The sequence below is a fragment of the Leguminivora glycinivorella genome, chromosome 1 (genome assembly GCF_023078275.1).
Source record: "Leguminivora glycinivorella isolate SPB_JAAS2020 chromosome 1, LegGlyc_1.1, whole genome shotgun sequence".
Lineage (NCBI taxonomy): Eukaryota > Metazoa > Arthropoda > Insecta > Lepidoptera > Tortricidae > Leguminivora > Leguminivora glycinivorella.
The window spans coordinates 14,010,661-14,032,498 of record NC_062971.1 but is presented as its reverse complement, the minus strand read 5'-3'; the positions used below and the strand labels follow the sequence as shown (position 1 = coordinate 14,032,498).

Here is a 21,838-nt window from a genome sequence, read left to right as displayed (position 1 = left end):
CGCAGGGACCTGTAACTAGACCGTTTGTAAGCAGCCAGACCAATCGGATGGACCCAACCATCCGCCAGACCGACTTAAAGTTTCGATATGAGCATTAGTAGAATTGAAATATTCCGGGTCTATAAAAGCTAAAAACTTGAATTTTCTGAAAGTTTCTGAAAGAAGTAAAATTTTGAAAGTCGCTTATTACGTCAAGTATACAATATACAAGTTTTTAGCTTTTATAGACCCGGAATATTTCAATTCTACTAATGCTCATATCGAAACTTTAAGTCGGTCTGGCAGATGGTTGGGTCCATCCGATTGGTCTGGCTGCTTACAAACTGTCTAGTTACAGGTCCCTGCGTATCATATATCAAAATCAGGCTTGAGAAAATGAGGTAAGTTAGAGTCGTTTTTTGCCAACTTTGTCGCGTCTGGTAAAAGTTATATTTATAATAAAATACACATGTACTTACGCAGTGTAAATAAAATTCATAGCTTAAAATTAATCTTGCACCACATATAAACTTTCATTTTTTTATTTCCTTAAAAGTAAAATTTTTGAAAGTCGCTTATTACGTCAAGTATACAATATACACGTAGCTTAATGTAGAAAATTCAAGTTTTTAGCTTTTATAGACCCGGAATATTTCAATTCTACTAAAGCTCATATCGAAACTTTAAGTCGGTCTGGCGGATGGTTGGGTCCATCCGATTGGTCTGGCTGCTTACAAACGGTCTAGTTACAGGTCCCTGCGTATCATATATCAAAATCAGGCTTGAGAAAATGAGGTAAGTTAGAGTCGTTTTTTGCCAACTTTGTCGCGTCTGGTAAAAGTTATGGCCGGCGGAAACGGTCTGGCATTGATGATAACCAATTTCTAACAACGTGCTCTAACACATATATAAAAATCAGCCTTGAGAATTTAAGGAAAGTAAGCACTTTTTTTTTTCACCTTCATCACTTGATAGCAAAAAATTGGCCGATGGGCCGAACTAGAAAATATGCACACATTAACCGCCGATATGAACTCTACATTGTCCCAAAGTTTCATCCTTGAGAATTTGAGGAAGGTCTGGCGGGCCTGGGCTCTGGGTCTAAATGGGAAGGTGGGGAAAATCAGGAGCCGACATAGTGTAGTCACCCTATGTTAAAGTGTTAAACCCTAATATTAATTTAATAATAAGATTGCTCGCTAGATGTCGCTGTCACTTCGGCAAACTGACTAACACCTTGTTGCCGTAGAATGTATAAGCGTTCTTATCAGTTTTTTTGATGTCAGAATAATTCGCTAGATGTCGCTGTTCTACGTGTAAACTAGCGAACGATATTCCATCGCAAATTATATGTAATTAAATTGTAAATGTTTTATTATTGTCTACCTTTTTGGCAAATAAATGTGTTGAAAAAAAATCACATATGAAGTTTTGAATGTGAACAACACCCGGAGATTGAACATGGTCCTACGAATCGGACAGTTTAGCGCTAGTTGCGATTAAAGTTGAATTCGGTGCGTGGAGCCATTCTTCGTTTCGTTCCCATAGTAGCAGTGGATCGCTGTTCAGAGGGATACGACGAAGTCGTGAACAAATATCAGTGAAGCAGCGCGCAGTGGCGCCATCTGGTGGTGCCAGGCTGAGTCACAGGCGGTGCGGCAGAGGCGCATACGTCAGGAGAGGGCAACGAGGAAGGAGCTCCTACGTCACAAGTGTTGTTTATGTTCAGTTGAGTGATGCAAAGTGAAAACCGTGAGTACTTTTAGATTGTTATGCAAAATCGAACTTTAACTGATTGAAGAATAAAACTTAGAAAAGAAGAAGATTTCAACTCTAGTGGAATTTGGGACTTTAACTATTTCTTGGTAACATAGTTTGAACTTAGAAAATTTACTAACTTTAGTATAAGGACTTAGAATAGTTACAGTAAAAACGGAGGTACGGGGAATCCATGCCCGATTTTCTACAGAGTTCTAAACACTTGTAAAAATTTTAAGAAATTTTATTGGACTTAGAATATTTTGTGGTTTTGTTAACACTTGTATTTTTTTGTCTAAAGTGTACCTAATTGAATTTAAAATTATTGAGTAATTAGGAAAACAAAATACTTGTAAATTTATGTAATGAAATTGTTCTTATAAAATTTATTATTATTATTGGACTCTGTTGTTAGGTATACTATATCAAAGGTGTTTCATTAAGCGAATTGCTATTTGAAAGTGAAAGTGTTTTCGTATACTATGGAATCATTAATTTCCTATCAGGAGGAAATCTCAGACCGTATTACTAAGGCAAAGGTTAACTTTAAAAAGTCACCAAAAGAACGGGTTACTCAAATCTATGTCGAGGGAAGATTAGAATTGTTAGAGCAGTTGTGGTCAGAATTTAGAGTTGGGCATAAAGAGCTATCGCAAACAGTAGACAAAACTTTGTTAAAATCTCAAGGCTACATTCAAAATGATGTCTATTACACAACAGAGGAAATGTACATGGAATATAAATGTGAGTTAAAAGCAATTTTGGCTAAATTACAGCCAGCAAACATAAATAAGTCTAATGAACTTGGTGTTGTGAATAGTGAACAAAGCCATGTTCGGCTACCAAAGATAAGTATACCAAGCTTCTCAGGCAAGTACACTGAGTGGATAACGTTTAGAGATCTGTTTGTATCATTAATTCACAACAATAAAGCACTAGATAATGTCCAAAAGTTGCATTATCTCAAAGGGTACTTGACTGGGGAGGCTGAACAAATAATTAGGTATACACCTGTTACGGAGGCAAATTACACTGCGTGCTGGAAGCTGTTGGAAGAGCGGTATAGTAACAAAAAGTACTTGTCCTATAGCATTTTGAAACGTTTATTAAATCAACGGTCCGTTAATTCGGAGTCAGCTAGCCATTTAAAAGAACTTTTGGATACGTCTTCCGATTGCTTGAGCGCGTTGACTAATTTGGGAATTGATGTATCTACCTGGGATATTATTGTTATATTTTTACTATCGTCAAAATTAGACCCAGAATCTCGTAAACAGTGGGAATTAAGTGTCACGTCGAATGTAAATCCAAATGATTTACCCACGTTCAAACAGTTCAAAGATTTTTTGGCTAGTAGGTACCGAGCCTTAGAGTTTCTGGAGCCTGGCAACAAAGGGAAACCCATGTATACTAGGCCTTCAACTTCGAACGCTACTAGTTCAAAAACGTTTTATGCCAATGATTCGGCTAATGTAGTTTGTGAATATTGTAGTGAGAATCATAAATTATGTTTCTGTAAAAAATTTGCTGCGGAAGATTACGAAAAGAGACATGACTTTGTAGCTAGCAATCGTATTTGCTATAATTGTTTGGGGGCCAATCATTCTGTACGGTTCTGCCAAAAAACCATGAATTGTCGCATTTGTAATAAACGGCATCATTCACTTCTTCATCCGAGGGGGGTTTCAACTTCAACTGCTCATGTAAGGAATTTAGATCAAGCAGTTGCTGCATCCTCCGAGGAAATAGCTGGGTTAGAGGGTGAGTCTGATGGGTCACCAAACGATAGTCCATCGCAATCATCACAAGTATCCCTGTTCACTAAAGGAAAGGTTAAGTGCCAAGTCCTTTTAACTACTGCTTTGGTGAAAGCAGAGTCAAAAACAGGCCAATTTCAAATTTTGAGAGCTTTTATAGATCAAGGGTCTGAATCCTCATTTATCACCGAGGCTACAGTACAAGGATTAGGCCTAAAAAAGATTCCTGTCAAGTCCACAATAACGATGTTAGAGGAAGCGTCGGTAACAGCAAATTATATGGTAACATTAAAATTAAAATCATTGATAAATCCGGATGTCGATGTGCAGTTGATGGCATACGTGTTACCAAGAATCACCACGAATCTCCCCACACGCAAGGTTGACGTGTCGGAATGGCCACATTTAGAACACTTGGTTTTGGCTGACCCTGGTTACGGCACACCAAGTAAAGTAGATATATTATTAGGGGCAGTGGTATATGCCCAGATACTGCAGGAGGGGGTAAAGAAGGGGCCTGTTGGTACTCCGATAGCGCAATGTACTAGTTTCGGATGGATTTTATCTGGAGGTTCAGCGGATAACAACGAAAGAAAAGTTGTATTCCATGCACATGTGGATACAGATAACGAAATAATAAAACGATTTTGGGAGATGGAATCAGAACCTTTATTGAACTCAAAGAAGATGTTGACAGCCGAAGAACAGCGATGCGAAGACATTTTTTTGGCTACAACCACCCGAGATAACTTTGGTAGGTATGTGGTAAAATTGCCTTTTCGCGAAGAAACTCCGGCCTGTAAAGAAGGAAATTCAAGAGAAATTGCGATTAAACGGTTAATGTCGCTGGAGAAGAAGTTTACTAAAGATAAGATCTTAAAAGAAAAGTATACAGCAGTTGTGAAAGAATACTTACAGTTAGAGCACATGGTGCCAGTTCCTGCAGATAGCAAAAGTGTAAACCAATCCGTGTACTTGCCACACCACGCTGTTATCAGGGAAGACAAGTCAACTAGCAAAGTGCGGGTGGTGTTCGACGCGTCCTGTAAGAATGAGAAAGGTGTATCTTTAAATGATAGTTTATTAGTTGGACCTACGTTACAGCCGGAGTTGCGTCATCTTATTATGCAATGGAGGTTACATCCCGTATGTCTGATTGCAGACATCGTGAAGATGTATCGCATGGTAAGAGTGACTGATGAGGACGCTGATTATCAACGCATTGTATGGAGAGATAACCAAAACGAAGAAATACAAGATTATAAATTACTGACAGTTACGTTCGGAACAGCATCGGCACCATACCTCGCAGTTAAAGCTCTTAATCAGGTCGCCATTGATCATGAAAACGATCATCCCATGGCAGCAAACCGAGTTGCTAGTAATTTCTATATGGATGATCTAATGACTGGCTGTGAAACAATAGAAGAGGCTATAAAACTTTATAGCGAAATGAAAGCTCTACTCAAGAAAGGAGGATTTACTTTACAAAAGTGGGCAAGTAATAAAGAAAAAGTACAGAGAACTATAGACTTACATGAGAAGGGGGAAAGAGTGTTGGAAAGAGAGGAAAAGAGTCTAGAAATAAAACAAGATAATATAGTCAAGATTTTAGGACTTACCTGGAATAAACAGAAAGATGAGTTTCAATATTCAGTCACGCTGCCAGCTATTACTGCTCCTGTAACAAAAAGGAAAATTGTATCAGACGTCGCAAGACTTTTCGATCCTTTGGGTTGGATCGCCCCATGCGTTATAACAGCAAAAATATTCATACAGCGGTTGTGGTTAGCTGGTACAGGGTGGGACGAAGAACCAACACGAGAAATATTACATGATTGGTTTACTTACCGAAAGGAATTGAGTCAGCTGTCCGGGTTTATAATTCCTCGATGGCTAAACACGCAAGCAAATGATACCAGAGTGGAATTGCATGGGTTTTCGGATGCTTCTAAGGTGGCGTTTGCTGCTGCCGTGTATGTTCGAGTTGTCAGTCATTCGGGAGATATCAAAGTTCAGCTCGTTGCAGCCAAAACTCGAGTAGCTCCAGTAAAGCAAGTCAGCATACCGCGCTTGGAATTATGCGGCGCCTTGCTGTTAACAAAGTTGTTGGTAGAGGTTGCAAAGGTGTTAAATGTTCCGACGAGCAACCTGAGAGCCTGGACGGATTCAACCGTCGTCCTTGCATGGTTAAATAAGCACCCTAGCCATTGGAAGACATTCGTGGCCAACAGAGTTTCTGAGATCCTGTGTCTGTTAGAACCAGGTCAGTGGTCGCACGTTTCAACGAAGGAGAATCCGGCGGACTGTGCGTCTCGTGGAGTTCGTCCATCAGATCTAATCAACAACACGTTATGGAAATATGGTCCTCAGTTATTACATCAAAAAGTCATTATTTACACCAAACCAACGGACAACGAAACACATCTCGAGGAAACTATAAAGTCTCATCATGCTCAGCAAACTGTGGATGAATGCATACTTAGTAAGTATTCGTCACTTCAAAAACTAATACGGGTAATAGCTTACTGCAGGAGGTTTCTGAGCGCAAGACGGATGAGGATGAGAGATGTTAGTAAGCATTTAAGCGCGACCGAAATAAACGAAGCTCTAAGCACTTGCATTAAAATAGCTCAAAATAATGAATTTAAATTAGAAATTGATCAAATAAAGAAACACGGTTGTATCAAAACTAAAACTTCGAAAATTTTGTCATTAACGCCGTTCTTAGATATTAATGAAGTACTTAGAGTGGGGGGCAGATTAGCGAAATCGGACGAAGAAGAGGATATCAAACATCCTATTCTGCTGCCACATACTTCACCCTTGTCAAGATTATTAGTTGCTGATGCACATAAGAAAACCCTGCACGGGGGTGAACTTGTAATGCTAAATTACCTGCGAGCTGCTTATTACATCATGGGTGCAAAAAACCTAGCGAAAAACTATGTGCATAAATGCGTCACATGTATAAGAAATAAGGCACAAACCCAAACCCAATTGATGGGTTCCTTACCACGAGTTAGAATTACTCCAGCTAGACCCTTTTATCGCAGCGGTGTAGACTATGCTGGGCCTATTTACTTAAGAACATCTAAAGGTAGAGGCCACAAAGCTTATAAAGCTTATATCTGTCTTTTTGTCTGCATGGTAACAAAGGCCGTACATATTGATGTGGTCAGCGACTTATCTTCTAGAGGATTCATCGAGACCTTCAAACGTTTCGTTGCGCGCCGCGGCCATTGTGCAGAACTTTATAGCGATAATGGCACAAACTTTGTGGGTGCCTCCAAAGAGTTAAGAGACTTACTACTATCAGAACAATCAGCAACGGTTCAAGAAATATCTGCAGCTTTGGCCACGCAAGGAACCAAGTGGCATTTTATACCACCTCGAGCGCCAAATTTTGGTGGATTATGGGAGGCGGGTATAAAATCTACCAAATTTCATATAAAACGGGTCATTGGTGAATCAACCTTAACATATGAAGAGATGGCCACTCTTCTGTGCCAAGTTGAGGCTTGTTTGAATTCTAGGCCGATATCCATGCTGCCTAGTAATCCCAACGATCCAAGCCCATTGACTCCTGGCCATTTTCTTGTTGGAGAGGCTCTTGTAACAATACCAGAAGTAAATTATGAAGAATCGAATATCAGTTCTTTGAAACGATGGCAGTTGACTCAGAGAATGTTGCAATGCTTTTGGCGCAGATGGTCGAGTGAATATCTAGTTCATCTTTTACACCGATATAAATGGGCATTTAAAACACCTGAGCCTGAAGTTGGAGATATTGTTCTGGTGAAGGAAGATGACTTGCCTCCAACCAAATGGTTATTTGGTAGAATCGTTCAGAAGTTTCCTGGGACAGATAACCTGACAAGAGTTGTGTCTTTAAAATGTGGGAACTCTATTATTAAACGACCGACCTCCAAATTGTGTATATTGCCTATCTCTAGTTAACTGCTCTTATTCCGCATGCATGTCAATGTAAATGATTATAAACCTCTATCTAATATATTGCATCCCTAATAGTGACCGTCACGGTGGGCGGTCTACAAAGAAGGACGTTCTGTCCTTGGTGGGCGGAATGTTAAAGTGTTAAACCCTAATATTAATTTAATAATAAGATTGCTCGCTAGATGTCGCTGTCACTTCGGCAAACTGACTAACACCTTGTTGCCGTAGAATGTATAAGCGTTCTTATCAGTTTTTTTGATGTCAGAATAATTCGCTAGATGTCGCTGTTCTACGTGTAAACTAGCGAACGATATTCCATCGCAAATTATATGTAATTAAATTGTAAATGTTTTATTATTGTCTACCTTTTTGGCAAATAAATGTGTTGAAAAAATCACATATGAAGTTTTGAATGTGAACAACACCCGGAGATTGAACACCCTACTTGATACATTTGTATGAGAAAAGTTATGTCTGAATATCTTTAAAACCAGACAACGAATATAAAATATTAGATGGTGGATATTTAGTAAAAATGTTTACTAAATGTTGAAGTACTTTCGAGTGTCTTAGGTGCTACAAATCGTAAGATATTTACATTTTTAACTTTCTCAAAACGTGTGGACTGAGTGAGCACTTACAAAAATTTATTATAAAAAAACCTGACACGTTAGTGGCTCGTTTTGTATTTTACAAATTCCTATTTCACTTTTACTAAACTATACACATATAATAGCGGTCTAAATCTTATGTTTTTCATCAAAATTCGGCTTTTCAAAAGTGTGTGGATTGAGTGAGCATAAGAAACTATTTGTAAAAAATTTAATACGTCACTAGGTGATCTAATATTTATAGAGGTAGGTTGGCCTATTTTTTACTAAATGTTAGTATATAAATATTATATGTTAAATGAATATATTCACTGTTTTCGTTGGTAGTTTGTGAGAACTGAGTGAGCACATGTTAATGGCTGTATCTTTTGATTTATCTTTTTACAAATTCAGAGATTCGTTTTACAATTGTTTTAGAACTTTTACTAAATGATCAGCATATTTTTTTTTATTTTCGGAAGGTGCTCACTCAATCCACACACACACCTTTTTTGAACGTCAACTACTCCTATAAAGTTACGATTTGAACTCCGTTGCCAGTAATAAAAATCGTACTAAGTATATTTCACATTTCAGCATCTATAACTTGGTTTTATTTGCCTAATTGCGCAAATACGACCAAGTAGGTTGCTGGCTTTTACGGATTATGTAATATACCTACATATTTGACGCTCAAAATTATCAAAGTTCTACCGCATAAATTAGCTTAGCATGGTTATTGGAAAAAGACGCAATCGTCCAAATGATTTTTTCTAAAGTGTAAATTTGTATGCATTCCAGGGCGGCATCAACAACAAATGTGATGTTCGCGTCTGCGCCGCTCACGAGGCGCGCGTCCGCGCTGCACCTCGACTCAGAGAATGATAACAAAGGTAACTAACTACAAAGGGAGTATTAATGTAAGGACCCACTTACAAGGTGCTAGATTCATTAGTTTCATTACACTGCGGTTTTGATTAGTGTGCTGAATTTTATGTACCTAAACTCAACAGTCCGCAATGTAACTGAAATCGCATGCGAGTGCGCGTCTAAATGAGATTTAATGTTCTGCTGCCTGAGTTCAGCCCTATAACACATCTTTTGAGAAGTATAACACTTCTCATAAAACTGTTAAAGGCAATACAGAGTAGCACAGCAAGCGTTGGAAGCGTTGAGACGTGGCTCGCGGTAGGCCCTCAGTCAGATACAAGTCAAATTATTAGGTAAGTCAAAGTAGTAGGTGTAAGTCGTCCAGAACATACGTTCCTAGTTTGTATGATCGAAAAGAAGTGTGATTACGGAATGTACTCGGAGAAATGTGGGAGATATAGTATGTACCGATTATTGCATGAATCCCCTGTACCTTATACAGTACTGGACAAAATTCTTCATACACCGACATAAAAAAATAAACTTTCTATCATAATTTCTCTACCCTTAAACTTAACATCACAGTTGTGTTGAAAACTTTTGGCTAATTTCATGGCGTACAACATACAGACAACAATATATCAATGATTGTACAATTATTGTTTTACATGGGTATAAATATAAATATTAGTACTTTTGGCTCTGGACAAATTTGATCATACAGTAATTAAAGTACGAATGAAATGCAATGTATTAGTGTGTATGGCTTTCATCTGCTTTAGATATGGCTGCTTGTCTCGGAGGAACATTTTCAGGTACAAACTGAAGGTATTTATCTAACCCAAGCTTTTTCCTGTGTGCCTACTAAAGTAGGCAAAGTGGGTATAATTCAGAATAACATTTGATATTTTCTTTGTTTTTCCAAAATCCTTAAATTTTGGCTAGGATTGATAACATGAGACTATGTCAGCCATTGAAGCTACTTAATCCTATGAATCACAACGAACGCATGAAATAGACATACTAGTATTTTCTTTCAGTCATCTTTTCATATATATTCAGACGGGCGATGGCTGAAAGATAATACCAGTATGTATATCTCATGCGTTTGTTATGATTAATAGGAATAAATAGCTTGAAGCTAACATCGTCTCATGTAATCAATCCAAGCCAAAATTTAAGGAAGTTTTTGGAAAAATAAAGAAAATATCAAATGTCATTCTGAATTTTACCCACTTTGCCTACTTCAGTAGACACACAGGAAAAAGCTTGGGCTAGATAAATACTTTCAGTTTCTAACATAAAATGTTCCTCCGAGACAATCAGCGATATCTAAAGCAGATGACAGCCATACACACTACTACATTGCATTTCATTCGTATTTTAATTACTGTATGATCAAATTCGTCCAGAGCCAAAAGTACTGATATTTATATTTATACTCATGTAAAAAAATAATTGTACGATCATTGATATGTTATTGTCTGTATGTTGTACGCCATGAAATTAGTTAAAAGTTTTCCAATACAACTGTGATGTTAAGTTTAAGGGTAAAGAAATTATGATAGAAAGTTTATTTTATATGTCGGTGTATGAAGAATTTTGTCCAGTACTGTAGCTTAGCATTGTGGCCATAAAGTACACGCTCTATAACTTCGGCAAATAAATTTCATTTTTTCTTTCTGTAAAAGCCTTAAGTATATAAGTATAAGTACCCTCATTTTGCATAAATGTAATGCAATGAAACCAACGAATGTCAAAGGTAATATCGAGCGGGTACACAGAACTTTTATCAAAATTATCTTGTCATTCTTTGTATAGAACGTTAGCGAGGTCGTGAAACATACCTTTGATTCGGATTGAATACCTTCATAAGGGACCGTCCACACTCAAGATACGCATGTCCGCCGACGCGGAACGGACGTCAGCGCCACGCCGCCTGAATGTAATTTAAAAAACGTCTCCTCAGTACATTTTGTATAGGAAGGACGTAAGACGCGCCCCCAAGCGACGCGTCGCCTGGGGCGCGCCAAGCGACGTCCCTTGCGCGTCCCTTGCGCGTCCCTTGCGCATCCTTCCTATACAAAATGTACTGAGGAGACGTTATTTAAATTACATTCAGGCGGCGTGCCCTGACGTCCGTTCCGCGTTGGCGGACATGCGTCTCTTGAGTGTGGACGGTCCCTAATATGTCAACGTGAAGTACTCCACACACAATGCAACCTACACTAGCACCTGTACGCACCTTCAGTGTGTCTGTATGTAGCTTAAGTAGTATAGGAAGCGCTCAATACATATTCTAGTAGTTCTTTATTGGCTGCCCATATTTTTTCCCGGTAATAAGTCCTGTCGTTATTTATTTACCTAATTCAGGATGACAGTTCCAAAATGATTCAATCTTTTATGAGTCTTACTCATTGAGCACAGAACACAGTTTTGAAGTGACGTGTGTTGGAGATATATCTTCCTTCGCCTGATAAAATGTTAAACTATCGACTCGCATTCGTTCTTAACTATTAGAAACTGACCCTTTTGTAATCTACTTGCTTCAATCGACTGCGGAACTTACTGTCTCTTCTCGTATATCCAAATCCATATTGTTCATACATTTCTGTAGAGTGAGAGTGAGTTACCTACTATCCTATGATCAGTAAAAGCATGAGTATGTTCCTAAGTGCCTATTGTTTTCCAAACACTCTTATAATGTATGAACTATATAAAGCATTAAAAAATAGCATCCAAGCTCTGCATGTCTGAATTGTCTAACTAACCATTTATCGTGTAAACCCTTTATTTCAATGCAGCTTCTATAGGATTGAGGATGTTTACAAGTTTCTGTAAGTTGACCTTGTATTCAGATAAAATTTTACTTTTGTGTAATATAACTTTTATAAGAGATATCATCAATTTAATAGTCACGGTGATGTAATAAATGTACAGGAGCACTCGGTCCCGAAGAGCGGCTTTAATCGAGCGCGGCCTTGCCATGGATTAGATGAGATTATACTAATTCGTTGTAAGACTCGAGACGTCTTCCATATGTGACGTGCAGTGCGCAATAAAATGCAGTAACACTAAGATATAACTATGTACTTTATAGATTGCTATTTCTTTGTTGTTTCGCTTATCATTTTCTTATAAGCAAACAAACAAACCTCTTGTCATGGTCGTAAAATACCAACAGTTTTATTTAAATATTATTACTTAAACATAATTCAGAATGCTATTGTCTTCTACTAATTTTATATTAACTAAGGTCAATACGGGTAAGTTTGTCATAAGGAGAAATGTGTCTGGCCTTTCCATTTGGCCTTCTTCTTCTTCTTCTTCTTTATTGAGAGTTCAATACGTCTACCACTAATCGTGAGTAGCAAGTAGCAAAAGTATGAACTCGCAAACCCACCTGTGACGATGAGTAAAAAGGCAAAATAAAATGTGAAGGCCAGACACACTCCGTATTGACCTTACCTAATAATATTTTATTACGCAAGACATATTCGCTTCTCTTCTCCAGGGGCATATCACCCGAATATTTTTTAACATATCTGCTATATCAGGAAGGCAAATAGGTATTACGCTGGGCAGCATGGTCTTAGGTACAACTCAGCTAAAAGTGAAGTACTTATTTTCAAGGCTCCTAAGTATAATTCAGAAGTGAGTGTGCCTAGGATTGTGCTGGATGGAGTGCCCCTCAAAGTGGTGGAGAGCTTCAGATATCTGGGGCATGTGCTTACCAGAGATCTGAAGGATGATGCGGATATGGAACGGGAGAGGAGGGCTTTGGCAGTGAGGGGCAATATGGTTGCCCGCAGATTTGCACGTTGTAACACACAAGTAAAGTTAACACTCTTCAGGGCATATTGTCAAACCTTCTACACGTGCAGTCTGTGGGCAACATTTACGCAGAGGGCCTACAATACTCTGAGAGTTCAGTACAACAACATCCTGAGGATGCTGATGAAACTGCCAAAGTATTGTAGTGCCTCGGGCATGTTTGCAGAGTTACGCATAGATGACTTTTATGCCATTAGGCGTAAAAGAATAGCGTCCCTGCTAAAGCGCGTGCGTGGCAGTAGCAACAGCCTCCTGAGGGTGTTGTCTGAACGCCTAGATTGCCGCCTCACAAAATACTGGGTAGAGGGTGGTGATAGGCGCAGACAAATAGCCTGGCTCGGTGTTGTCTCCTCTCACTAATTTTAAGTATGTAAATATAGTTATTTTGTATTATTTGTTATATGTATATAGATATAAGTACATACTAACATAGTCCGTAAGTCTAGTATATTTTACTAACAAAATTATGGATCATTTGGTCTGAAATAAACGAATTTTAATTTTTTTTTTTTAATTTAATTTAAAAATTTAATTACGCTCACTAAAAAAATAATTTCCGTTGACGAAACCGTTGAACACTGTAACATTACGCACATATCGTCACTACTTTTAAAAAACTTGTATCTTCGTCTGTCAATGAAAAGAAAATTAAAGTAAGTATGTATGAAATGCATATAGACTTACTGCGTTTTAACTTTGAAGATACGAGATTTTTTAAAAGTAGTGACGATATGGTAAACGAGAGCCTTCAGCAACTAGACCTTAATATTTATTTCCATTGAACTGCAACTAAAGTCGACACTCGATATTCCAGACGAACCCGACCGACAGCCACCCGTAGCCATGTGGTCGAGCGTGGCGCGGCGCCGCACCGACCTGGTGCCCACGCTGCCCGCGCCGCGCGCCCCAGGTAGAGCCTACTCCATGACGCGCCTCGACAAGCTGCCGTCGCGTCCGCTCTCCGGCTCGCCCTCCATGCACCACCTCAACAGGACCCGTAAGACTTTCAGGAGGCTGGCTTTGGAGGCGCTTTGGTGACTGACGCTAGGGACGCCGCTGTGGGTTGCGAATCTTGCTTTGCTTTGGTGACTGACGCTAGAACAAGACGCTTTGGTGTGAAGGCGTTCTGATTGCCGCTTTGGTGACTTATGGTGGATAATCTGAACAACCTGTTCGGCCCATTTATGTACTTATTATCTACTCCAAATCATCAGTTCTCTTAATCATAGTAAGATGGACCTCAAAGTTTCCTAGGTTTTGAACAAAATCCATTGCCATCAATGCCATCATAACTAGGTATCAGTATGTATAAAGGAAATATTAGAAAATATGATGAAAAAATCTGGCAATATCTATTTTAGATATAGCATTCCTTTGAAGAGCGACCATTCTATTACAAGTCAACGCGTTACAAGAATTTTGAATTCAATGTGACAGAGCTTCACGAAAATGCTTTTGTAATATGTTTTGTTTTGGTAACTAACGCAATATGATATGAAAAAAAGCATTATGCTTCGCTTGGGTGACTGACGTTTGTTTAAAATAATAAGAAACTTCAAAGATATCTTTAAAGGGACCAACAGATTACCAGTTTGTCGGACGACATGGACCTGTCAGTTATTCGACTCGGTTACAATTTTGCGATTAGCTAACATGTGGATAACGTACGGCCAACTAGGAATTTATGAGACCCTTTAAACTTATTGACTGACGAGTTGAAGGAATCATACTTACGGCCAACTGATTAGTAGGTATAAAACACTGATTGCAACCGCCGCTCACATAAAATTGGACTTAAAATTGTTAGTGTGTAACAAAAATCTTGATTAAAAATCTCATCTCATCTTGATCATTTATATCAATAACAGCATTAAGATATTTCAGGTCCAAGGAAGGACAGGGTCAGGTTTCATATTTCACCATTTTCTTCAATTGTTTCTTTGTTCTAAATTGTGGCTTTCTATTTAGCTACAGTAATTTCTCTATTGGTTACTTATGGTTCGTATTCGGCACTTTCACATTTGGGTATAAGGTGAGCCTATATATTTTACTCTCTATCACAATCATCACTCTTGAACGTAACTCGACAAAGGTAAGTTGGGATCTAACTTATTTTAACAATGCACTGGGTTCGTGTACAGCACTGTACTTATATTGATTTTGTAAATAATTTTATGTCTACATTACGAAATATCCTCTTCATCCTCAGTCCTTATTTCTTTCCTTTCCCATGATTTCGATTCTACTGTAAACAGTGCCGGTTTTAGCACTACCAGCCTCGGGCGAGATCTCTACGGCGCCCCCTCACGGTCCTAACTACAATTCGAACCTATACAAAATAAAACATACACCAAATGCTCATTTTGGCCATGACAAATCTGCCAACACTATGTGGGAACGCGGATACTTCTTCCGCTTTTTTTTTTTTTCATAACAATAGGTAGGTATCTATTAAAGTTAAACCTCAAGATAACGTGTTTATTTCACTCCAACTTTGTGCCCACAGAGCAAAAAACCAATCGATTTCCTCGCAACGCAACGCTGGTCTCTTTGAGTGAACACGCCCAATACGAACACGAAGTGTGACAACACCCATGAAACTCTTCTCCTTCATCCTCATCCCATCTGTTCCTATACTACTGAACCATATGGTGATATTTCAAGCCAAATTACTTTGAAAAAGTATTCTTAAAATACTGCCAATAGGCTTACGAAGCTTGACGTATAACAAGTAGGCTCACGTGTAAATACGCCACAGAACCGCGCTCGGGCGACACGACGCCGGGCTCGCGGCCCGCGAGCGCGCTGTCCACCGCCGCGCCCGTGCTGCGCCCGCGCCCCGTGCGCAAGCCGCGCCCCGCCTCCATCGCCGGCACGGGGGTCAACACGCCGAGAGGTGAGCCCGCCAGATCGTGTTTCGATCTGGATGTTCGGTGCACAATACGGGACTGCGTTTATAACATTCACAAAGTTGACCGCGGATCGGTTATTAGAAGTAATTATAAGCCGACACGGCTACGTGGTGCGCGGTTATCGTGCCATCGCAACGTGTCGTGATTTTTTAGTAGCGAGATTTCATTATACACTTTATACAGGGTTGTCCCGAGAGTATAGAATATGAAGGAAACTACAGATATGTGTAATGATTTTCCTTCGTAGGTATTTTTACGAAAACGTACGAACTTGTCACATGTGTAGCATGACAAGTTCGTACGATTTCGCAAAAATACGAAGGAAAAATTCGCACTATATCTGTACCCTTTAATACCGTAATACTTTCCCTTCATGTCCCATAATCTTTGAACACCCTGTATAATAGTTAAAATAATTATATGTATACTTTACTTATTCTGCGATAGTCCTGTATTGTGTCACATTCTGTATTCGTTAAAATTGTGTAATGATCGTGTAAATTAATTACATATTTTGACTTCATGTTTCAAGACAGGCTAATCCTGCGTTGGATTTAGTTAAGTTTTAGTTTAGATTAATAGATTTAATTAAAGTGTGTTTCATGTTAGCCGTGCTTTAGCTTAGCAGTGTAAATAACACGAATGTTGAATGTTGCCCTGTTTAAATGTCACTGTCTGAATGTTTTACCTAAATACTCAACAATACCATGATACCCAAACCTCTATCTATATTTACATACCCCCGTAGGTTTCTTCTATTTTTTTTTTTTTTTTTTTATACTACGTCGGTGGCAAACAAGCATACGGCCCGCCTGATGTAAAGCGGTCACCGTAACCTATGGACGCCTGCAACTCAAACAGTGTTACATGCGCGTTGCCACCCCATTAGAAACATGTACACTCCCTTTTGCTGTGATAAGTACACAGCAAAAAGGAGTGTATAAGCTCTAAGGAGGGTTCGGGTTGCCGACGACTCAAAGGACAATAGACGGAACATGTTAGTTCCGTAAGTCCTCCCGTCATCAGCACACCGCACCCTCGTTGAGCTCTGGCAGCCTTGCTCACCGGCAGGAACACAACACTATGAGTAGGGTCTAGTGCTATTTGGCTGCGGTTTTCTGTAAGGCGGAGGTACTACCCCAGTTGGGCTCTGCTCTAGACTCGAGCGAGACGATATCTGCTGTGCTGTGCCCTACCACACAAAGCGGAATATCATTCGCTATGCCCTACCTCCTTCAAATCTATTTAAAGTAAGTTGGTAATGTAATGGATGCATTCCCTTTATTTTTTCTATTTCAATATACTGACGATAATCTGTTTCCTTAGGTGCATTTACTTTATAATAAACCCACATTTCACCGAGTAAATATACATTCTTTAATACTTCTTCTTCCTTGCAAATTGCAATATATCGTAAAACTATCTAACATGCCTAGAAGAGACAAAACAGCTGACGTAGTGCGAAAAGATTTGCCTTCGTATTGTTACCGAAACGCACTAACGTGTCATGCTATTTCAGTCAGTCTCAGTACAAGATGTGCTGACATTGACTGAACTAGCATGACAAATACGAACGTTTCCTTGGAAATACGAAGGAAACCCTTTTCGCACTATATCTATAATTAAAATTGTTATCTTATTTATAGTTTTATTTTGAACTATAATTCCATCGGCCATCGGTGATTTTGTGAGAGCTCGTAGCCTACCTGAACCGACAAATTCTGAGCCTCAAAGTTTTGTTGTGGCAAAGTTTACTACAAATTGCACTATAAGGGCCACTCGCACCAACGAAAATGGAGGGTTAACCCACCATTTTATGTGGAATTTGACAGTTGACAGCCCACTAACCCTGAGTTAAGCGGTCGGTGCAAGTGGGCTTTAGAGATTCATTATCAAACCTCACTACAAATAGTCGAAAAACGGTTCAATGCTCAACTACTATAAATGCTGATACGCAATAATGTGTTATCCCACATGCATTTTTCAATAAGATGTCAACTCAAAAATTTGACGATTAAAGTTGACATTTTATTGCAAATTTCATGTGGAATACCACATTATTGCGTATCAGCATCCTATTATAGGCCTTTTGCTATCGTGAGAGTGAAAGTAACGTGTTCGTCGGCATCGCAGGTGGGGTGGAAACGAACAGCCAGAGCGCGGCGACGACGCCGTCGGTGTCGCGCGACAGCACGGTGATGGGCGCGGCGGCCGGCGTGGCGCGCCGCGCGCACACCACGCCGCGCCGCCCACGCCCCGCCTCGCTGCACGTCTCGTCTCGCACAGGTACTACATACTTAGTCGGTCCTAAAGATTCTGAAGTACTTACAGATGAGAATGATTTTCAGAACGGAACTCTAACCAGGAGCGGCTCACTCTTCATCAGCAGTTCCACTGCACCAAATGTCACTGTTCTGGACGTAAGTGCATGCTGTTCTTATAAAAATACCAAAGTCACTATAAGTGTGCCGTTCAGATTTGAGGAGTTCCGTTCTGACCATCATGAGCAGTTCCACTGCACCAAATATCACTGTTCTGGACGTAAGTGCATGCTGTTCTTATAAAAATACCAAAGTCACTATAAGTGTGCCGTTCAGATTTGAGGAGTTCCATTCTGACCATCATCAGGAGTTCCACTGCACCAAATGTCACTGTTCCGTACGTAAATGCATGCTGTTCCTTTAAAAACACAAAAATCACCATATGTATGCCTTTCAGATTTGAGCAGTTCCCTCGATTTCTCCAGGATCCCATCATCAGAACTGGGTTCTGAGAAAAATGGGACCAATCTGTATGCATATACATTCAATCAAAAAAAAAATTTTCAAAATCGGTCCAGTAACGACGGAGATATCGAGGAACAAACATTTAAAAAAATAAAAAAAATAAAAAATACAGACGAATTGAGAACCCCTTCCTTTGAGATTTGGAAGGCGGTTAAAAAGAAAACAGCCATCAACTTATTATGAAATTGTAAAAAGAGGCACACTTTTTTCTTTTTTGTGTCATTTATAGAAAAAGTACAAGAGTTGTTCAAAATTGGCTAAAGAGGTTAAATGCCTTATTCATTGAGCTACAATACGATACTATTATAATTGTGGTAGAGTAAGTGCGTTTTCACATTATCCGATCCGATATCGGATGTCGGACCGATATCCCATACATTACAGGCGCCATCTTGGATTTTTTCTATTGAAATCCTTCCAACATCCGATATCGGATCGGATAATGTGAAAACGGCCTAATAACTTCCAGAGTTACAGCTCACCCCGTCTGACTCCATGAAACAAGCATCTAAGTTTTCTGCCTTTTCACAATACGCTGCAACTTTATTTGCTTCCAATACGAGGTCCAAATAGAAATAAAGTATATTTCATGTATTGATCCAGTTTCTAATCTATCTGTATACATTTTTTTATCTAAATCCACCCAGCCACTTTCTCGTGATTGAGTAACAAACCAAACTACAAATTTGTATGTGACCAACCGGCTTAGCGTGCCTTCCAAAGCAATGAGGCTGGCAGAGAAGAAGCATTTATATACTGATTTATTATACAGGGTTTACCAGAAACATGAAATAATAATTTTGTAAGTGATTCAGTGTAACAACTTTTCCAAAGAAACTAGCTGAATCCCTCGGATAATTCCAATGTCATGATTCTGTCACACATCACCCATCACATCCGCACTTTTCAAAGTTTGGATATTCTGGGTTTGCTATCAAACTCTGACCCCAGATCAATCCTGCTTGCAAATATGCTCGTTTTGTATGCTGTTCAAGAACGTGGAATTCAATGCCAAAAGTGACCAAAGTGTTCGAAATAATTGTCTCAACCTGAAAACGAGATTGAAACCCATCAATTGAATGTTTTGGCAAGATATGTCATACTGACTTACGACAAAACTAGCGACATAGAAGACATCAACAAAGCTAGAAAAGCGTTATTCGTCAAAGGACGGGCCATGGAAAGGTTGCCACCAACACTCGGTGCTCTTGAACAATATACAAAACGAGCATTTGCAAGCAGGATTGATCTGGGGTCAGAGTTTGATAGCAAACCCAAAATATCCAAACTTTGAAAAGTAGGGATGGAAAAAAGAAGGCGGTGGCTGGACTCCATTACGGAGTACCATCAAAGAAACTTCCGCATCCTTAAAGGAATTGACGAAGTGTTCGTGTCACATGCAGATGCATCAGATTACGGTTCGTTACAACCACATTTTATAATAAGTACCATGTCGCAACGTTAAAACGGATTAGTAGTAAAATGTCTAAAAATACAAAAATACCAATTTTCAGTACATCAAAATGCCAAAATGACGTTGATCGATTATATCTAATAACCGAAATGTATTAGTTTCATAATAGCCAAAATTCAAAATGACACTTTCTCAGAATACCTAAATTTTATTTACAGCCCATACTTACAAAACCAATAATTAAATTTATAACCACATTATCACCATCGCATTTGAAGACGGTTTTAATTAGCTATTAAAATTTACTACCACCTAGTCTCAAAAGTTGCTGAAAAATAATGTTTAGCGGCCCGCTACTTGGTCGCCCAGGTACATTTCCACAGTAATACTAGTGCAATAAACAAACTACCCGACAAAAACGGCTTTTTAATTTCAATAAACACACGCTTCAATAAACGCAATTTCAAAACGCTTAGTGTTGAAATTTATTTTAGTTTAAACAGAGTCATTATTTGTGTAATGGAATATGTAAAGATTTTTAATAAACCTGTAAAATATCGGCAATTTTGATACCTCGAATGGTGCAATTTTTTATAGCACTGGCCACAATTTTGTTTACAATAATTCCGGCTAGTTAAAAATAGGAATATAGTGTCCACCATCACAGCCGAGGTATTAGCCTTCATATCACGCCGTTTATCATAATCGTCCATCCGTCTGTTGAAACCTGAGCAGCCGGAGTGTGCGTAGAGACGACATCGACGTGTATTTTTGCATGTGCCATGCAACGGCAAGCAAACGTTCTGTCGTCTCTTGTATCGATCTATATTTTATACGCTCTCAGTGTGTCCACGTACATTAGATGTGCCACGGGTCTTGAAAGGTTTAGAATTTGTTAGTTTTCTTCACGATTGTTTCAAATAGTGTAAGTCTTACAATATCTTTATCAAACATTCACTAATACATCTATTGTACAAATCGACACATTTTGGCGTCTTTAAATCTTGGCCTAAAGCAGTAATGTTAGTTTTTCAGCATCCGCTACCACCTACGATTCTTACATCTACATATTATTTTCGTGTAAATAAATGCGTAATGTAAATTCCAGCGACAGCCACCGGCCCCGGTAGCCAGCCAGCGCCGGGCGAAGGCAAGCCGCCGCTGCACAGGAAGCCAAAGCCCTCCAAAGAGCACCCCAACCGCAAGTCGCTCTCCGTCTCGCCCGGCCGCGCGCTCTCGCCGTCGCCCAACCCTTCGAAGGAGCCTAGCCAGGACAAAGAAATTGTCAAGGTGACCATTATGATACACAATTTCATTTTATGCTATTATACGTATGCTTACAACGAGCTCAACCACTCAAAGGACCCTAGATGCTCAAGGTGAGCATTTTTGTAAAGAATTCGAAAACATACTGAAGTTGTACTTGTTCAAATTAATCTCTTGAAGTGCTCAGCTTCCGACAGTCCCGATTACGTCAATCAAATTTGGTCATAGGGATGACGACTACAAAAATATAAGGCATTCTGTTTAATCGTCCAAAAATATTAAACACATATTTTTCGCTTTCTCTAATTAATGAAAAAAATACAAATATACAGAACATCAAAGGTGAGTGGGGTCTTGTGACGTCACTTTTAAGTAAAAATAGTACCTAGGCGTGCGACGTCATGCGAAACTTCAACGCACTGTACCGTTGTAATTTTTCATTTACGAGAAAAAAGAAAAAATATGTGTCCGCAATTTTTTGATAATCTAACTGACTGACTATACTTTTTTTTAGTCGTCTCGCCTATTATACACGTTCTATAGTTGTACTAATATTGAGTTCTTACTTTTGCAGCAAAAGCCGAGTGATAAAAATCACGTCAACGCGCACGAAGTGAGTCAAAAGCTGGAAGCGTTACAGATTCAAAATGGAAATGATAATGCAAGACAGCCACTACACGATAAGGTACTACTTTACTGTTTATCAATAGTATTT

The 21,838-nt window shown here is 39.1% G+C and overlaps 1 protein-coding gene across 9 annotated transcripts in view; it reads left to right on the top strand.

Moving 5' to 3' along the window:
• LOC125233500 (MAP7 domain-containing protein 2-like) overlaps positions 1-21,838 on the top strand; it is a 67,183-nt gene that overhangs the window by 30,854 nt on the left and 14,491 nt on the right. For 4 of the 9 annotated variants that reach the window (XM_048139549.1, XM_048139559.1, XM_048139544.1 and 1 more), the window contains 7 exons: positions 8,843-8,934; positions 11,716-11,748; positions 13,560-13,742; positions 15,504-15,641; positions 17,791-17,943; positions 20,966-21,147; positions 21,698-21,808. In XM_048139549.1, coding sequence (XP_047995506.1) covers positions 8,843-8,934; positions 11,716-11,748; positions 13,560-13,742; positions 15,504-15,641; positions 17,791-17,943; positions 20,966-21,147; positions 21,698-21,808 — 892 coding nt within the window. The remainder of the gene's footprint in view (positions 1-8,842; positions 8,935-11,715; positions 11,749-13,559; positions 13,743-15,503; positions 15,642-17,790; positions 17,944-20,965; positions 21,148-21,697; positions 21,809-21,838) is intronic. The other 5 variants (XM_048139553.1, XM_048139564.1, XM_048139573.1 and 2 more) reach the window with 4 other exon arrangements.